The 18,029-nt window shown below is 35.6% G+C and overlaps 5 protein-coding genes across 8 annotated transcripts; 2 read left to right on the plus strand and 3 right to left on the minus strand.

Moving 5' to 3' along the window:
* Window positions 1-3,749: 3,749 nt before the first annotated feature.
* LOC104734317 (uncharacterized) lies at window positions 3,750-5,111 on the minus strand. Its single transcript, XM_010453863.3, has 5 exons — window positions 4,974-5,111; window positions 4,667-4,734; window positions 4,396-4,548; window positions 4,224-4,297; window positions 3,750-4,136 (listed from the first exon to the last, which is right to left on the minus strand). Exons 2-5 carry the CDS (start codon window positions 4,727-4,729, stop codon window positions 4,001-4,003), a joined length of 426 nt encoding a protein of 141 aa, XP_010452165.2. The 5' UTR covers window positions 4,730-4,734; window positions 4,974-5,111; the 3' UTR covers window positions 3,750-4,000.
* Window positions 5,112-5,224: 113 nt separating this feature from the next.
* Window positions 5,225-7,234, minus strand: LOC104734319 (uncharacterized). The gene is made up of 3 exons (XM_010453864.3): window positions 6,843-7,234; window positions 5,821-6,571; window positions 5,225-5,731 (listed from the first exon to the last, which is right to left on the minus strand). Exons 2-3 carry the CDS (start codon window positions 6,554-6,556, stop codon window positions 5,469-5,471), a joined length of 999 nt encoding a protein of 332 aa, XP_010452166.2. The 5' UTR covers window positions 6,557-6,571; window positions 6,843-7,234; the 3' UTR covers window positions 5,225-5,468.
* Window positions 7,235-7,259: 25 nt separating this feature from the next.
* On the minus strand, window positions 7,260-10,784 carry LOC104734320 (importin subunit alpha-9). 2 transcript variants are annotated; one of them, XR_015578741.1, is made up of 11 exons: window positions 10,519-10,775; window positions 9,965-10,187; window positions 9,668-9,821; window positions 9,402-9,504; window positions 9,133-9,317; window positions 8,966-9,045; window positions 8,683-8,833; window positions 8,385-8,466; window positions 8,240-8,298; window positions 7,862-8,163; window positions 7,260-7,750 (listed from the first exon to the last, which is right to left on the minus strand). XR_015578741.1 is itself a non-coding variant. In XM_010453866.3 (11 exons), exons 1-11 carry the CDS (start codon window positions 10,718-10,720, stop codon window positions 7,586-7,588), a joined length of 1,713 nt encoding a protein of 570 aa, XP_010452168.2. In that variant the 5' UTR covers window positions 10,721-10,784; the 3' UTR covers window positions 7,260-7,585. The 2 variants fall into 2 exon arrangements, 1 of the variants encoding a protein (XP_010452168.2); XM_010453866.3 differs by having other exon boundaries at window positions 7,862-8,170; window positions 10,519-10,784.
* A 230-nt stretch (window positions 10,785-11,014) lies between these two features.
* On the plus strand, window positions 11,015-12,992 carry LOC104734321 (lipid phosphate phosphatase gamma). 3 transcript variants are annotated; one of them, XR_015578743.1, is made up of 3 exons: window positions 11,047-11,877; window positions 12,455-12,615; window positions 12,697-12,992. XR_015578743.1 is itself a non-coding variant. In XM_010453868.3 (2 exons), the coding sequence occupies exon 1, from the start codon at window positions 11,175-11,177 to the stop codon at window positions 11,853-11,855; it is 681 nt and encodes a 226-aa protein (XP_010452170.2). In that variant the 5' UTR covers window positions 11,015-11,174; the 3' UTR covers window positions 11,856-11,877; window positions 12,697-12,992. The 3 variants fall into 3 exon arrangements, 1 of the variants encoding a protein (XP_010452170.2); XR_015578742.1 differs by having other exon boundaries at window positions 11,051-11,877; window positions 12,447-12,615; XM_010453868.3 differs by lacking the exon at window positions 12,455-12,615 and having other exon boundaries at window positions 11,015-11,877.
* Window positions 12,993-15,021: 2,029 nt separating this feature from the next.
* On the plus strand, window positions 15,022-16,497 carry LOC104734322 (uncharacterized). The gene has a single exon (XM_010453869.2). It carries the CDS (start codon window positions 15,463-15,465, stop codon window positions 16,273-16,275), a length of 813 nt encoding a protein of 270 aa, XP_010452171.2. The 5' UTR covers window positions 15,022-15,462; the 3' UTR covers window positions 16,276-16,497.
* The last annotated feature ends 1,532 nt before the right edge of the window (window positions 16,498-18,029 follow it).

Below are 18,029 nucleotides of genomic sequence, written 5' to 3' on the forward strand. Positions count from 1 at the left end.
ATTGATTTATTTAGAACATTGAATATCAATCATGTGGATTAGTAGTTATGGATACTTATCTTATAATATCTTGCTCATTCTTTACATGAGCAGAAATTTGTCCAAGATAAATTAGCCACATAGATTTCTTTTAGCTAAATGTTTTTGTACTATTTTTCAGCTAGAATGATTTCGTTTAGGGTTTAGGGTTTAGGGTTTAGGGTTTAGGGTTTAGGGTTTAGGGTTCAGGGTTTAGGGTTTAGGGTTCAGGGTTTAGGGTTTAGGGTTTAGGGTTTAGGGTTTAGGGTTTATACCCTAAATATTAAATCCTAACACCACATAGACACTAAATCCATATAAGCCCAAAAACGTAAACCTTATACCCTAAATCTTAAATCCTAAACCCTAAACCATACACTTTGAACCCTAAATCCTAAACCATGAATTAAAAATATAGACACATCATCCACGTACCTAAACCTAAACTTTTAACCTTAACCCCTAAATCCTACACCTTGAACCTTAGACAATACAACTTGAACTCAAAACATAGACATTGAATCTATATACCATCTAAAGTCTAAACCCTAAACTATGGTGATGTTTGAACATGCAACAAACTTGTCAATAAATTTCATCTCGATTGCTTGTCTACGTGGTGAGAGTTTGGTGGATAGGCTTAGAGATTAATAATGACCATGTTTTTTGTGTAGTATGCTTCTAGTGACACTTTTAAGTTCTAATATCTCTAATTCTAGCTTAAAAATAGTACAAAAACATTTGGCTAAAAGACATCTAAGTGGCTAAACTATAGTGATGTTTGAACATGCAACAAACTTGTCAATAAATTTCATCTGGATTGCTTGTCCACGTGGTCAGAATTTGGTGGATAGGCTTTGAGATTAATAATGACAGTTTATTGTGTAGTGTGCTTCTAGTGACACTTCTAAGTTCTAATATACCTACTTCTAGCTGAAAAATAGTACAAAAACATTAAGCTAAAAGAAATCTATGTGGCTAATTTATCTTGGACAAATTTCTGCTCATGTAAAGAATGAGCAAGATATTATAAGATAAGTATCCATAACTACTAATCCCCATGATTGATATTCAATGTTCTAAATAAATCAATGTTGTTAATTTTTATTTTGTTTATTAACCACTTATGAGTGTATATGTTTCTGGACCTACACAAAATATGAAGCAAGGAGCTCATGGTGTCTATGGATTTAATTGTGTGGATGTTGTATGATGATTCTTTGGTCTGTCTACATTGGTATCCACAAAAAAATATCCACATGATCACATCCATAGCCACCATTCAACTGCTATTCTTCAGCTTAATGTCTAGATATGCTTTGTAAATCCATGGAGACCTATCCACAGTTTTTCTATCCACTAAACTTTGTTTTTTTTTTTAAAGTGAATAGTTTTGGTTTTAGGTTCAAGGGTTTATGTTCTAGGATTTAAAATTTAGAATTAAAGGGTTTTGTACTTATTTGGTCTATGTTGTGTTATGGATAATATGCTATGGATAAAGATCTAACCAAATTTATGTATGTATATTTTGTATGAATAAACACAAGTAACTATCTATTAACAATACTGCAATTGATTATCCACTTATAATTGAACAAATGTTCAACGACTGATGGATACTGTATAATCTAAAAATTCATAAAAAATATAGCAATATGTATCTTAAAATGTAGAAAATATATAATCATAACATATTTTATATAAATAAATAGAAAATTTGTTTTATGATAACAAATAAATATATTTTACTTTGTTAAAGTGTTAACAACAAAAAGAAGAGAAAAAGAGAGAAAAAAAAGGAGAGAAAGAGAGGTAAGTTGTTAGTAAGGACAAAAATATAAAAGGAAAGTGGACACATAAACAAAAAACTTAGGAAAGTATACCATAAGTGGAAAGTGGGTTTTTGTGACAATACTTTAGAAGAAAGTGGGTTTTCATCACATTGCTCTTTTTAATACACGCTTACATTACTACAACCGACAAAACATGTGAACAAATATATATGTCCATCAGTGTTACAGCCTTTATCATTTTAAATATGCTCTAACAAGCCACCATATACGATACTTAATACTTTCTGGATTTGATAAATCATCACAACTTGTTTGATTATTGCACACCAATATCATATTTTATGCTCAGATCCAACCACACTATAGTAAGTAATCTCCAATTGATGAGCAAACAGATTATTCGACTCATAATATCTTAACTTCATATATATTATTAATATATAAGAATTCACAAACAAACAAACAATATACAGAATAATGGGCGAAGTGAAAACTCGTTTCATGCAACACCGTGTAGTTAAACTATATAGTGTAATTTTCTCAATTGTTGTCGTATTACCATCCAGATCTGTTACTATCACAAAAGCAATTTCCCAATGATTTTAGGTAAACTTTTTATTAAATGGCTAAAAGACTGTTGACATACAATGAACTAATTAGATGATTAAAATAACAATACTTAATTAGTTAATTTTGGTCCAGTGGATTAAGTATTATCTGCCTAAATCATTGACCTTTTTTTGTAGATAAATCCCAAAGGTTCCTCATCGGCCAGCTTGTTTACCAGTCTTATAAACTTTTGTTATTAAAAAAAAAAAAGCATTTAAATGTATGTCCTATGATCCTATCACTCCATGTGGCGTCTTCTATGGTTCGTTAAGAACTTAATATAAAAACCCTTAAGAGCTATTTTCATATATGTATATAAAAATGTGAGAACTAGCCGTTGGTTGATAATTTTAACTAATCATATGATTTATTGTCAGCAACATATCATAGTCTGCTGTATATATAAGGATATGCTTCTGATAATTTATAGTAATATTAATAGGTATATCGTATATCTCCGAAGTTGGTTGTTGAATTGGGATATGGACATTCCACCTAATGGTATAATTCAAACATCTTCGTTACGAATGAAACAAAATAATTAATTATTTAAGCTCTTATGAAACTTTCTCTCCCCGTCGGTCAACTTTATGTTTCAATTAAACCGGAAAACAAAAAGAGATAACTAGAACCAAAACTGAACCGTAAATCAAATTTTTGTCACTATCTGATAATGTGAAGTGGGGCATGGAAACAAGGTCAGGGCCGTTAGCGATTTAAAGATATTTTAGCTGAGCCAGAGACTTTGGTAACGACCCGACATTATGTTTTGTCGTTTTTGTAACACACAGCAACGGTAGAAGATTCCTATATTGGCTAACACCTATAAACCCTGGCTCTCATAAATAACAACCCCCATACCTTTCCTACCAGTGAATTTAATTGAATAAACCGTATATAACTTTATTTATTGATTGGTCCACATCTGTATATATCTCCTTTCTGAATTTGATTTTACCACTATTCAACTTTTGTTACTACTTCAGTTCATCTACTTGTAGCTCACAAATACAATTTTCTTTTAAATGTTAATATTAAAGAAAAAGCATTTCTACAAGAAGAACCAAGGGTGAGGAAAAGAATTAGAGCTAAAATATAAGTAAGAGATGCTAAGATATATGATTATAAACTTTCGGAAAAAAAAAGATATGGTTTTAAAGTAGTAATACGGTCAGAAAAAGGCTGCATGAGAGTTTTCTTTGGGAAATTTGAGTTGAAACAAGAACTGAGAACAACATTCGCGAATTGCAAAGAGAATGGAGAGTTACTGGTTTTGATCAAACTAGAGATATGAGTAATTATATATAGTTCACCTTAAAATCCAACAAAGAAGCAAACAATTCTGGCTTTATCTGAGAATGTTAATGATAAGCTACTAGTTCCATGTTTGCCAAATAAAAGCTACTAGTTCCATGTTTCCTTCAAGACATCATATAGTTTTTGAAATTGTCCAACCAACTAATCAACCATATGTTGATCTAAGGTAAGCATACATGGCTTCTTACACCATTAAATAGAAGATAATCTGTTCTTATAAATGGCTAAGAGTACTACACAATAGGGTTTTAAGAAGGTTTACCTCATTGCTCAATGCTAGGATTCTGAATCAGATAGCGAGCGTTGTGTAAGAGGGAAGTAGTCTCCTCGTTTGATGCATCAAGCAAACGCAATTCCTTGATCTCCTCCTGCCATTTCTCAACATGTTCCCTGTGTATCCTGTTTTCATATATGATGAATGGTATAAACATCTCAATCATGGTACAAACAGCAGCAATTATTATAGAGTCTGTGTTTCAATCTCACATGATCAAGCGTTCTTCGAATTCGTTACTGAGTTCCTTAAACATTGTCTTCTCAGTTTCCAGCAAGTTAGAAACCTACACAACAAGAAGCATCAATTGATGAACATATTTGTAACCACCATATCAAAGTTCTTTCTAAACTTAAGCAAGTCATGGAAATAATCACAGCTTACGGTTTGTGTGAAGCTCTCAATCTTATCGAGAATCTGAGCAATGTTAAGTTCCATCTCATCAGAAGCAACAAGTTTCGTCTCAGTTTCTTCATTCTCAATGGTATTATCAAGACTGATTCCACCATCTCTCGAATCACCTTTTCCTTCTTCATCCTATCAAAAAATTTCACAGGACAAAATAAAAAAAAAAAAAGATCCACCACCACAAATCATCATCATCATCATCATCACGAGATCAATGACAGATTCAGAAGAAGATAAAAGAACATACAGATGGCTTCATGCGTTTCCGAAATCCTCCATTCCCTATGTCTTCTTCCATCTCAGTGTTCATCGTAACTGCAATAATTCGAAATTATACTCATGAACTTCGAATTCCCGAGTCGAACGCAGAAACGTAACGATTATTAACATCACAGACAGATTTCGAATTAGGTTTTCTACTGGCTGCGCGATTGAATCTGCTAAACTAAATCACCGCAACAGATTTCGATTCCAAGTCTAAAAACCCATACGATTACAACCCGAACAACCTAGCTTAAGATTCTACAATAAAACGGGAGAAACAGAGAACTTACGCGATGAAGATCGGAGAATTGTTCCGTACGAATTTGAGAGACGATGAAGAAGTTTCTAGAGAGTGAGTGTAGCGAATGAGGAAGAAGTGCCAATTTTGTTAACACTCTGAGAAAGTGAGAATCCATTTAAATAAGGGTAGCGTTATTTTCTAATAAATGATATTTTAATTAAGCAAATTCATGATAATCACTAATTATACTTATACAATGCTAATTGCGTAGTGACTAGTGACTCAAGAATCAAAGCAAACTGAAGAAGAACTCAGATAGATTCACTATTTGATATATAGAGCCGAGTAATCCGAACATGTGCTGTTTACAAAAACAGACAAACAAAATATTCACCTAATCGTTTTGGATTAGCTCCTAAAAAAAATGTTAAAACTCCGGGACAAAAAAAAACAATACACCGGAGACTGATGATAAGTTTACACCTTACACTAGCTTAACTTAAAGAGTGAGCAACTTCAACTTCGAACTCTGTGTTCACTGCTTTCAAGACTTGTTATAATCATCCCGGGACCTTTTAACGGGAAGCTGAACTGATACATATTCATCTGATGATGATGATGATGATGATGATGATGATGAAGATGAAGACGAAGATGACGACAATACATCATTTGCTTTTGATGAGTTTGGTACATCGGATTGTTGTTCTTGTTTTATATTAACAGGCCATTGAGGGATGATGTTGCTCTTTCTTGGAGTAGGATTATCATTTTCGGCATCACTCTCGTCACTGATCACAATCGCATCTGCACACAACAGAGTAGATTCGAATAAAACTTTCTTACAAGAGAGATTCACATTGTAGAGCTTTAACCAAACATACAGAGGCGCATACCTGCTGCAGTGTTATTATTCACATTATGACCATCAACCACAATAACCTCAGTCTTGAAAGTCACATTATCATCATCCACCACAATAACCTCATTCGTGAGAGTCACATTATGATGATCATCCACCACAATAGCCTCCTCATTCTTGCCAGTCACATTATGATCATCATCCACCACAGTAACCTCATCCGTGAAAGACACATCGTTACATCCTAGACTGGTGTGATTGTTAGCATCAAAGAGCGATTTCAAGAATGAACATTGTGATTCAAACGCACCAGATCTCACTTTTAATTCACCATACTTGTCCACCATCATCTTAAGCTCCTCCTCTCCTTTCTCTTTCGCAATCAAGAGCTCCTGATTCTTAACCCTCATTTCATTGATGAGGGCCTCTTTCTCACTCTCCATTCTCTTCATCTCCTTCTTATACTCCTCCGTCTCACTCCTCTCTTTCTCTAACTCCTCGAGCAACTGCTGATTCTTCGCCTCGAGCTTCTTGATCGGGGTTTCAAGATGCAACTTCATCACCTCATTCATCTCATTGACATGCTTAAAATTTTCTTCAAGGATTTTGTAATCGTTGAGCAGATTCTCATGATTCTCCTTGAGAATTTCATGTTTTGTCGCCAAAATACCCTCTTGAGCAAACAAATTGCTTATTCCGGCAGTATCCACCGGCGAGATCGTCTTGTTCTTCCCCGATTTTTCCAAACGAGCTGATGATTTCCCACTCATGACTTTTGAGAAACCCTAAAAAAAAAAACCCTGGATCAACCAACACATAAAGCGTCAAGCTTTTTTTTTTCTTTTCTTTGCTAGAACTTCTTAATCTTTGCTAAATTTCACAGATTCTGAAGAAACCCTAAAACCCCAATTTGCTCTAAGCTCCACCGAAAGAGAGAGACAAAAAAAAAAAAAAAAGCAGTCTCCGAGCTCTTTCCAAAAGCTAAACCAAAATACTATACAACAGAAAAAAAAAACAAAATAGGAAAGAAATTTCAAAGGAAGAAAGAAATCTTACCCAGATTCGTCAGATGACCAGTAGGCACTAGAAAGAGAGAAAGAGTTGAATTGCAAAAATGAGAATACCTACTCAAGGCAAAAAAAATATAAAAAGAAAAAAAGCCAAATCCCTAGAAGCAGAGAAAATGAAGCGGGAATGCGGAAGGACAGCGTACATATTTAATTCATGATCTAATTAAGAAATTTGTTTATTGTTAATCTTAAACATAATCCAAGTTTTTTTGTTCCTTCCATGTCATCATTAAGCATTTAAGCTAACAAGATTAAGCTAGTTTAATGATGGCTTTGGTTTGAATTACAATTAAAATACCACCTTACTTCTGAAAAAATATCATAAATTCATTAACAGAGTATCTTTATAATTAGATTTTATGATGCTATTTGAGTGACAAGGGGAACACAGAAGAAAAAGGAATTAAAAAGGAGTAGCACCCTCTAACGCAGTAAGAGGGTTATGAACTCTGCTTTTCATATCTCTAGCACACATGGCCCTGTTTGTAAGTTGTATGTAACACGCATACAAAAATCCCAAACGGTGAGACAAAACCGTATTACAATTTACAACAACAACGAACCCGAGAAACCAAAACCTTAAAAGATGTCTTAGACATCATGTCTACTCTCTCTCTCTCTCTCTCACTCTCACTCTCTTTCCTTACAAGCAAAAGCTACGATGACCGGTTTACTTTGATTCCACTATCTGACTATCTTTGTATTCTCACCCTATAAACCGAGGCCATTTCATTCATCGATTCCATAATCTTCACCAAAGTATTTGTCCACGAGACTGTTTGCCATGACTCTCAGCTCTTCGTTTTCATGGAACTGGAACCTTTCCATTGCATCAATGCCGTCTTCTCCTTCCACAAGCTTGGGACCTTCCCCATTTGGTATTCCTCTTAAAACCTAACCACCCAGAAATCAAAACTCATTACGATAGACCACGGGACATCAACATACAGTGGAAGTAAACTCAGGTTTCATTGAGATTTTGAGACCATTTAGTTAGTTGCTTACCAGCTCAATGAACTGAAGACCAAGCCTAGCAGCTTCGATATCAGGAGATCTGACCAGCTCAATGAAACCTGGCAGGCAACCGCCTCTGACAATGGAGACTAAGTGCTCTTGAATTATCCTTGGTTTTGTGTCTCCTCCTTCTGCAGATTCTACACAAAGATTACCCAAGACATAGGCAACTTCTTTCCTTATATCAAAGGGTGATGTCGAAAGAAGCCGTAACAACAATGACATTACTTCAGTAGAATGTATCATTCTCTTGTGTTCAATAGATCCCGCGGCTATATTAGATAGCACCCATGCTGCTTCCTAAGAATAGAGTTTAATGACGAAAGCTTCATAAAATTGTAAAAACCGAAGTGGGTATGTGATACTGACCTTCTTTAAAACACGGTGCTCGCTTCTTAAGCACTTTGCAAGCACACCAACGATACTTTCTGAAATTTGATTTGCAATATCAGTATCTTGAATAGTATATCTGATTAAGGTAGATAGTAGTTAACGCAGAAAAGATAACAGATACCTTCAGTGTTCTGTTCACGGATAAGAATGGTTAATATAGCTTTGGGATCAACAGCGACAAAGTTTCCTACACTTCGTAGAACCTGAATTCAAAACTTTTGTTTTAGAGATAATTAAGAATGCAGCTTTTGAAATATAACTATCAAGTAGTAAGTATTCTGTTTTTAATTATTCATGCTAATATCAAAATAAATTAGATCAATGGGACCTAAAAGCAATGACTTGAATATCATAATCTGTGGTAATATATAGAATAGAATCCTGTTTCTTTTGGACAGTAAGGTCTCTTCGGGAATTACCGGGATAAGAAGTTGTAGACTCTTTGAGGTTGCTAATCTTTCAAGAAGTAGTTGAAGAATGCCTCCCTTCACGAGCATACTTGTAGCGATATCTGAAAGGGCAGATAGGTACACAATGATCCATGCAATTTCCGTGGCAGTTACTTCATCCCTGAATCCAACAATATAGAAATTTTGATCAAGTTATCCACCAAAATTGAACAATATTTATCAATGGCAAGAAGCAAGACACTACAACACACTAAGAAGTTGTTAGAATAAATAGAGATGTAAATTTGCTCACGATTTCTTGAAGTGTCGAAGAATTGCATCCATTATACCATCGACCTTCACAAGTTGTGCTGCTGCCTTTGGCTCAGGGCCCTATATTAAGGCATGGGGAAAATAGTGTGTAAAAGGGCTTGTAAATTGTAACCAATGTGATCAAATGAGCGCCACATTTTTCCACACCTTAATCAGATTCGACAATGCCCATGCAGCTGTCCTCACTGTTGAACTTTTGTCAGGAAAAATCATACGTGCTAGAGGTAGCAAAGCCCCTTGAGACAAAAGAACATTTCTCAAATCTTCTCCTTCACCCGCAACATTACCGATAGCCCATGCACACTGCTCGGCCACCGGTGCAGAGCTCTTTTCTGAATATAAAATTGGAAGCATATGAAATCTGATCCGACAAAGATGATAAAGAATAATAACGGACTTGGTTGGCTAGTAGAAACCTCCAAGGTGAGCAATAAGCAATGGCAGTGCAGGTAACAGAGCTTTTGTTTCTTCAGGTTTTCCAGCAGCAATGTTTGTGAGACACCAAGCTGACTCAAGTAACTGCAGTTAGACAGAACTCGCAAAAGATTACAAACCAACTTAAATTGTCTTATTTCAACGCAAATGAGTTACTTAGAATAATCTTACAATATCCAAAATCTAGGCAAATAAATGCAATAACAAAGGGATGGCATTGAAACATATATAAGGCCAAGTAAGAAACCTGTTCGTCAGGAGAGCCAAATGAGAGACACTGCACAAGTAAAGGTATTGCACCAGCGCTGAGGGCAGCTTCAACAGGAGGGAACTCTGATTTTGACAATAAACGCCTGAGTTCCCGAAGAGCAATCACCATCTTCTGCATCGCACCTTTTCCCCTGAAAATTGAGCACGAAGATGATAAGTAGATAGTATACAGATTTAACGAACAATACCCCAAACAGTGAAGAAATTGAAGAGAATGCAAAACTAGATCAAATCCTAAGCTTATTGATGATAACAAGTTGACAACTTCACTTACTGATATTGAACAGCAGACTTGAGCTCTTCCACGGCTTTGCTGGCTTGAGCCTCCAATATTGGCTGATCTTCATCAATCATCATCTCATTGTCAACACAAGCATCCTCAACATCGCCATTAGTACCCACCCTACAAAGCCGCTTTGCCCTAACCAGTAACCCCCTTCTTTCCTTGGCAACCGTAACAGCTTGCTGCCGTCTTCTTTGTCCCGCAACATTCCCAACTAAACACCGCCATATCCAGGAATACAATCAAATACATGCCACCAGTTGAAAAGTCCAATCCTTCTAACAAGTTTATACAGATAAGTAAAAACGCTCTATTGTCCTAAACTAACCAATATACATGAAAACCAATACTACAGTGTGTTGTGTGTAATCCCTGACTATGAACCATGAAAGTATCTAAATTTTCTTGTTACCCTAATCACCAACTGACCTAATTTTCTCGGGAAGCAAACAAGAAACAATATTTCATCAGTAAGACTAACACTACTACACTCAGGTGCCAAATTAAACTCAAGGGTTTACGGTAAAACCCAGTACGAAAATCACCTGAAGACTTTATTGGGTCTCTTCGATTAGACGCGGTGCCATCATCTGCCATTGGAGAAGCTACAGCACTGCTAGTTTCTTCGATAGTAGGGTTCGATTCAGTTATTTCACCGCAGCAATTTATTCGATTTACCAATTTCGCCGAAGAAGAGTTGGATAATTTGGATCCGTTCCCCCGCGCCTGCCCCGCCCCGCCCCGCATATAAAAAAAACACGAAAATTTCGCCGACTCGTATTTATTTTCTAATTTCAAATTAGTCCCTAATATTTTCAAGTATACAATAAAAAACCACTTAACTTTATTATCGATCTCCAAAGCTAATATAATAGATCCAACGATCGTGGTTTCACGTAATGTTTGACGTTTCCTAGATTTATGACGTGGCGATTCCTCATTAGTTGTTTACGTACACCGCAATCTAATGTGATGCATGTGAATATCACTCGTTTTCAATTATACACGTGTCACGCATCCACATGAGTCTCTTCCCCGAACATGTTGATCTCACCATCTCTGGCTTTTTCTTCACCCACTTTCTTGTCACTTTCTCAGTTCATTTTCTCGAGAAAATTAAAAAAAAAAAAAAAAGAAGACGAAACCTGAAACCAAAGCCAAATCCTCTCGATTAACCATAATTCCTTTGGATCTATCGTCGATGGATCTCATACCTCAGCAGCTCAAGGCCGTAACTCTAACACACGTCCGGTACCGTCCGGGAGATCAGCTCGGACATTTCCTCGCCTGGATTTCTCTCGTCCCTGTATTCATCAGCCTCGGCGGATTCGTTTCTCATTTCCTATTCCGGCGTGAGCTTCAAGGGATCTTCTTCGGTATAGGTCTCGTGATCTCTCAATTCATCAACGAGTTTATCAAAACATCCGTGGAACAAGCTCGTCCCGAGACATGTACGTTGCTCGAAGCTTGCGATTCGCACGGATGGCCATCGAGCCACTCGCAATTCATGTTCTTCTTCGCCACGTATTTCAGTTTGATGGGATGTAAAGGAATTGGGTTCTGGTTTGGGTTAAGAAGCAGATGGATTATGAATCTTCTCCATTGGTCTCTAGCTCTTGTTACCATGTATTCTAGGGTTTATTTAGGTTACCACACGGTGGCTCAGGTCTTCGCAGGGGCGACGCTTGGTGGTGTTGTTGGTGCGGGTTGGTTCTGGTTTGTGAATTCTGTTTTGTATCCGTTTTTTCCGGTGATTGAGGAGAGTGTATTGGGGAGATGGCTCTATGTTAAGGATACTTCACATATCCCTGATGTGTTGAAGTTTGAATATGACAATGCAAGAGCTGCTAGGAAGGATTTGGATTCTGCTAAGTCTGATTAATTTGCCTTAAATTTGATTTTTGGTAAGTCGAAATCTCCTCACTGATTTGGATCTGATTATGTCTTTAGGATAAGCATGTGGGAATCAACTTTTGCTTTTGATTCTTTAATTTAGCTCAAGACTCTAGTGACTCTTACAATTGATTTCTGATTTTTTCATTGATTTCTATAAAAGTATTTAGTTGTCTTAATGCAAATTAAGTTATGTTCTTCGTATATATTGTATTTGTAGTTTTTGTTTTCTCATGGTATTGATTAATGACTTAATCTAGATTGATGAAAGGACTTCTTGATTGATACTGGTTTGTCTTGTTTGCTATATAGGAGTAAGGTAGTCAGTAGTGACAGTTATGTGTTATCTTTGCAAATACGAAAGCTTTCTCAGAACCAAGAAAAACTGAATGATCCGTATGTCTTAGAATAAAGAGTTACAGGAAAAGGATTATATAGTAGAACTATATCTTAGCACTACTTCCAAAAAAACCTGCAACTTATTCAACTACTCCTACAAGTCAGGAAGACACATTCCCATGACTTGACTACTTCAAACTTGATAATAAAACACTTAAAACAACAACTAATGTGACTTCAGTTATGTAGGTATATTACTGTAGCATTATAATGTATACATGAAGAAGACTGTGTGGATAAAGTAAAAGCAGTTTGAGCCTTTGGGAGTCATTCTTCTTGGGAGTTCATTAGCTTTTCTGCTCATCCTTTGTAACATTTTGTTGCATTGTGTAATGACGCAAACAAATGCAGTTCTGTTTTTCGAGTTTCTTGTCTTCATATTTTTTGATTTTTACCGTAAGCACATCTCATTTGCTTCATTCCTTGTGCAGGTCGAGAACTTCGGAAAGCTTTGGTTAGCGGCCTTGTTATCCTTTTTATAATTATATATATTCAGGAATCACAATGAGGTGGGAGGGAGATTACATTTATACCTACCATTGTCTAAGACTTTGATGACACTGGTTAGATTAGCAGCTCATCTGATCTGAACATCTCACAGAAAAGAGGAACCTTCACACTTATTAAGTGATCTATGTATCTTTTTTTTTTCCCCATTTCTTTCTTTGCGCATTCACTTATCTATTGAAAGAATCAGTTTCGTAAAAGAAAAATACACGTTTCCACAGCGTCGCGGCGTTTCTTTAGTTAGTTATATAAGTGGATGGTTCGCTCGCATCATCCGAACCTTCAAATTGACTCCAGCCGCTTATCACATGTTCGATTCCAAAAATGTTGACAACGTTTGTCTCGGACACTTTTGGTGTGACAAGCATTGAGGTAACTTTAGGTTTTGTAAATTCGCCGGTCTTCTTCACCATACGAATCGATTTTGCTGGGCATCATGAGCTTCCGCGACATTGATTTCGCAAAACGGTTCGGAAGATTTGGGCTTGTTCCAGGCCAGAACTAAGGCCCAATCGTTTATTGTGGAAATATATACAAAATGATAGCCCAATCCAATAATGATTAGGAAAAGCAAAAAAACAATACTAATTACCCTCTTCAGTCTTCAGACCTAATTTTATAATTTTATTTTTAATTCTTTTAAACTTATGATAAATAGTTAAATACCCTCTTCAGACCTAATCTTAAAATTTTATAATTTAAATTTTAATTCTTTTAATCTTAAGATTTTTTTTAAGAACCTCATAATTAAAAACACCATTGGAGGCAGGTGCTCTAATTTAATTCCTAAAACTGGGGTTGTAGCCTCTGGCTCGTCTCAACCTCTCCACACACATGGAGGAATCCGCCGACGAGGTAATCGTCTTATGGCTTTTCTTCTTATTCAGTCTTATAACTCTTGTTTCTCAATTTGTGGTTTCTTTCTTCACAAGTATATTCATGAAATATACTGTTAGTAGGGTTTCTGATTATATCTTTTGTACTTTTAGGGAATGCATAAATTGTTGCCAAAAGTCAGGTAAATTGAATCGGTATCTGTTTTTTTTTTTCTTCTTCTTGTATATGTAAAAGTAAGATGCATTCTGTGTATACTACGTTCTTGTCACGTTCGTTGATATACTATATGGGTATTATCGAATAATTTCAGTGACTATGGAAGGGTTACTGTTTCGGGATATGACATTAGGCTGACTCCTCGTGCTGATGTCGAGAGGGCGTTGAGAGAACATTTTACTTACAAATAGAGTTGGTCCGCAGCAATCTATAATCCGCTTTAAAAATGAAGCAGTCTAGATCGCAGATTGATTTGACCGTCCTGACCGCAATTACAATTCAAACAATGTTCATGTGTATTCCATTTTCCTATTCGTTATTTTTTGTTTTGGTTAGAAGTCGAAAATACATACTTGTTCGCATGTAATTCTTTTTTCTTTCTTGAAAACAATCATGTCAATCAATAAATGTATTTTGGGTTTATATTTTTGATGGGTTTAGTGAGGATATAGGTAGTGACCTCGTGGGAGACAAGAATTGATATGGGAGAGTTGATTGTTGCTTTTCCTTTTTTTCCCAAAAAGATTTCCATTCTATGTTTTAGTCATTTCCAAATCATAACATCAAAAGCGAGGTCAAATTCATACTTCATATGTCGTAAAAAAATTATCAAGGATTTCTGCTTTTAGACCATCAACTTCTAGTGATCTCTTATTATTATTGCTCAATATATTGCAATCTTTTTGGAATTGGGTCCATTTTTTTATCTCTCTCTCTCTATATATATATATATATATAAATAACTCCATTCAAAAATTCGAGTACATTTTTCTTTAAAATATCGGATTAAAGTGTGGACATGAAAATTTGAAAATGTACACTTTTAAAGTCTTTGGATTGAAGTCTCCCCTCATCGTCTTGTTTTGTAGGATGTTAAAATTTACGAATAATCGAGTAGAGTAATATATGAAAATTATATTGGTGGTTCCATACAATACAAGTGACTACTAGCAAATACTTATTTTTCACGTCGATAATGATAAGTGACATCTTAAGAAGCAAAAAGGGGTTTCGTTTCACACTGAACAAAACGACACCAATGATTAAACTAAGAAACTTAGATTTAATTTTTTCTATAAGATTCGTTTCAAAGCAGTCAAAGTCGTACACAAAGAAGATTAATAAAAAGAAGAATTAAAGTAGATATATTGAGTATGTTTTTTTTTGTTGGTCCTTGGAATCCTAAGTAGTTTTTTTTTTTTTTTTTTTTAAATCTAAGTAGTTGGGTTTACCCATATATGCACTTAGTAATTTACATATACGATAGGGAACCACAAAAATGTTAAAAAAAAAAAAAAAAAAAAAAAAGTAGATTAAGAAGTGTGTTTTTGGTAAGAAGGTAGATTAAGAAGTTAATCTCCACAATAAAGGATATTAAAGTAAAAAACAGAATTTTAAAATTATACTATAAAATAAAATGCTACATATCATAATTCATAAAGACCCTATAATCTCTATTCGTCCGTTGCGAATAGTAAAAGGAATAAAAGAAATGTTATATTTAAAACCCATTAATAAAATATATAAAAAAAACGTACAAAAAAAAAACCAAGTGAAGACAAAACGAAAACAGAACACAGTGAAGAGAAGAGGAAAGAGAGAGAGAGAGCGAGAAGAAGAATAAGTAGAAGTAGAAGATGATGATTTCTCGGAGACCCGGAAGTCCGGGTCGGGTCGAGAAATATCCACCGCCTTTTATGGGGTTTCTGAGGAGTAAGAGTAACGGCGGAAGTACAAGTAGAAGCCGAAGCAGAGGAAGGTCACGCGCGAGTCCTCTCTTCGTTCGCCGGAATAAATCAGCTGCGGCGGTTGCTCAAGAACCGTCGTCTCCTAAAGTTACTTGCATGGGTCAAGTCCGAGTCAATCGATCGAAGCCCAAAATTAAACCCGAATCTCGAGATAACCCGACCCGACGACGATGCAAGTGGATCCGAAACGCGTCGTTTAGCAAATTTGCCGGTAAAATCAAAACGCTGTCGCTTTTGCCTAAATGGAGAATGTTTTCTTTTCCGTGTTCTCGTCGGGAAGTGAAGGAGAAAGATTCTCCGATAAGCCAATTAGATCGTCCGGCGACGGAACCAGTCCAAGAAATTAAAGATGACATCGAAGAAGAAGAAAATTTCGAAAACCCTAAATTATTAGTGTCTCCGGCTACAACTCCGCCGATAGACGCGCTTTTGTTAACGAGAAGCAGATCTGCACCGTATAGATCTTCGTCGTTGGCTTTTAGATTCTGGGAAGAAAACAACCAACGAGCAGCTGAATCACAGAGATCGGAGAAAACTGAATCGGAAGCTCCCACCGAGAAGATCAATGGTGTTTACGAGTCGGAGAATGTTGATAGAGATGAAGTAGAGATAACGTTTATACGGCGGCCAGTGTTGTTGACAAGGAGCAAATCGGAGCCGGCGAGGATCGGCGAGAAGATGGATGGTGTTGCTTCCGGATGAAAAAGAAGGTTAGGGGGTAGGGTTTAGTTCTCTCTCTCACGTGATTGACTTTAATCTTCATTGTTTAGGATTAAATTGACTGTGTTAAGAAGATATAGAGGAAAAACAATTTGTAATTTGTATAGTAAGATTTGTAATCCATCCACACATACATATAACGCAAGTGCAGGTATGTAATGTATGTCCTGGCATTAAAAAATGTTTATAAAATCGGTTTACCAATTTGTAAGTTTACATTGCTACACTATCTGTTTTTTTTTTTTTCAATGAATTTGTGTGCTATCTAAATTCCAAAGCAAACATAACAAAACAAAAATTTTACACATTCGAGAATTAAACCGTCTTTTAAAATCTTGATTGTGTTTTACATTATTTTAAAGTGCAATGCACATAAGAGTTTGAATGCTGACCAAAAAACAAAACTAAAAGGCTTATTCTGGCCCAACTTATATATGGACTTATATAGTGTAGGCTATTTGTTCGAAACTATGACCAATTGAAGACCCAAAACGTACAAACATATAATTCATCATTGACCTTCGTAAATATGTTAATTACTAATTCGATATATTGATATGCAATATGCATAAATTCATGGTAGAAAAAAAAAAAAAAAAAATTAAAGATGGGTGGGTGCGAAAATGAAAGGAGACGTGCCTTAAGGGGAAAAAAGAAAACACAGCCATGAAATAGCTGTGGAGAGGATATATGGACCCATTACAATTTATGATTTATGAATAAGAACCAAGAAGATGTTAGACAAAATCATTTATGGAGTTCTCACACTCACTCATATGATATATATATAACTATATGATACAAAATATTTCAATTGAGTTCCCCAAGACTAAGACATCTCTCAAGTCTCACCGATATTCTTGAATATTTCAAACTTTTTTCCTTTTTTTATTTTTTTTTGCGATTTTAGGTATCTCATTTGATGAGACCAAAATGATTTGAAAACGGGTGTGATTGGCTTTTTCAGATTTGACTGTGTTGGTTTGGATGGCTTTAGTTTATTTCCGAAGGTCAAGCATATATATATATATATATATGTTTGAACGTACGGATGTACTTGTGTTATGTAAATTATACTACTATAATATCCAGCAATGATATAAAGTTTACGAAAGTTAGTTGTTGCCTTGTTGGTCCAATTCGTACGCATCCATCATTCCATTGTTTACAGGATCAGATAGTCTCTGTATCTGTTTTTGCGTCATATGTTTGTTGAATTAGATATTTCATTGTGTCTACACGATCAGTTGATTACAATTGATTTTGAATTGGACCCTATGTTTACTAATATGGTATCAGAGCTCTTTAATTGAGTCTCGTTAAGCTTCTGTGTTATCTTCTTTGTTGATCGAAGATGAGTTTTCCGATTTGCTCTTGGATAGAGTTTCTACAAACTTTCACTATAGTGATTTGCGAATTGTTCACCGAAATCCTTTTTGCACTTCTGATTCTTCTAATTTATTTTCCTTGACCTTGGGTGACGACGAATCTTGTTTTCTTTTAATCGCGTCTCCTTCTTCTTTTGATCTTTTACTCTAATATTCGTAAAATGGGATCTAATACAAATTCTACAGTTCCCTTAATACAATCTCAAGCTTCAGGATCATCTAATGGTGGTGAACAACGTTATTTGGCTGATCAGTATGATAATCCATATAATCTTCATAGTGTGGATCATGTTGGACTTGTTTTAGTCTCAGATCGATTGGTTAATCCATCAGACTTTCATTATTGGA

This window comes from Camelina sativa, chromosome 13 (genome assembly GCF_030686135.1).
Source record: "Camelina sativa cultivar CO46 ecotype springtype chromosome 13, ASM3068613v1".
In the NCBI taxonomy this organism is placed as follows: Eukaryota; Viridiplantae; Streptophyta; class Magnoliopsida; order Brassicales; family Brassicaceae; genus Camelina; species Camelina sativa.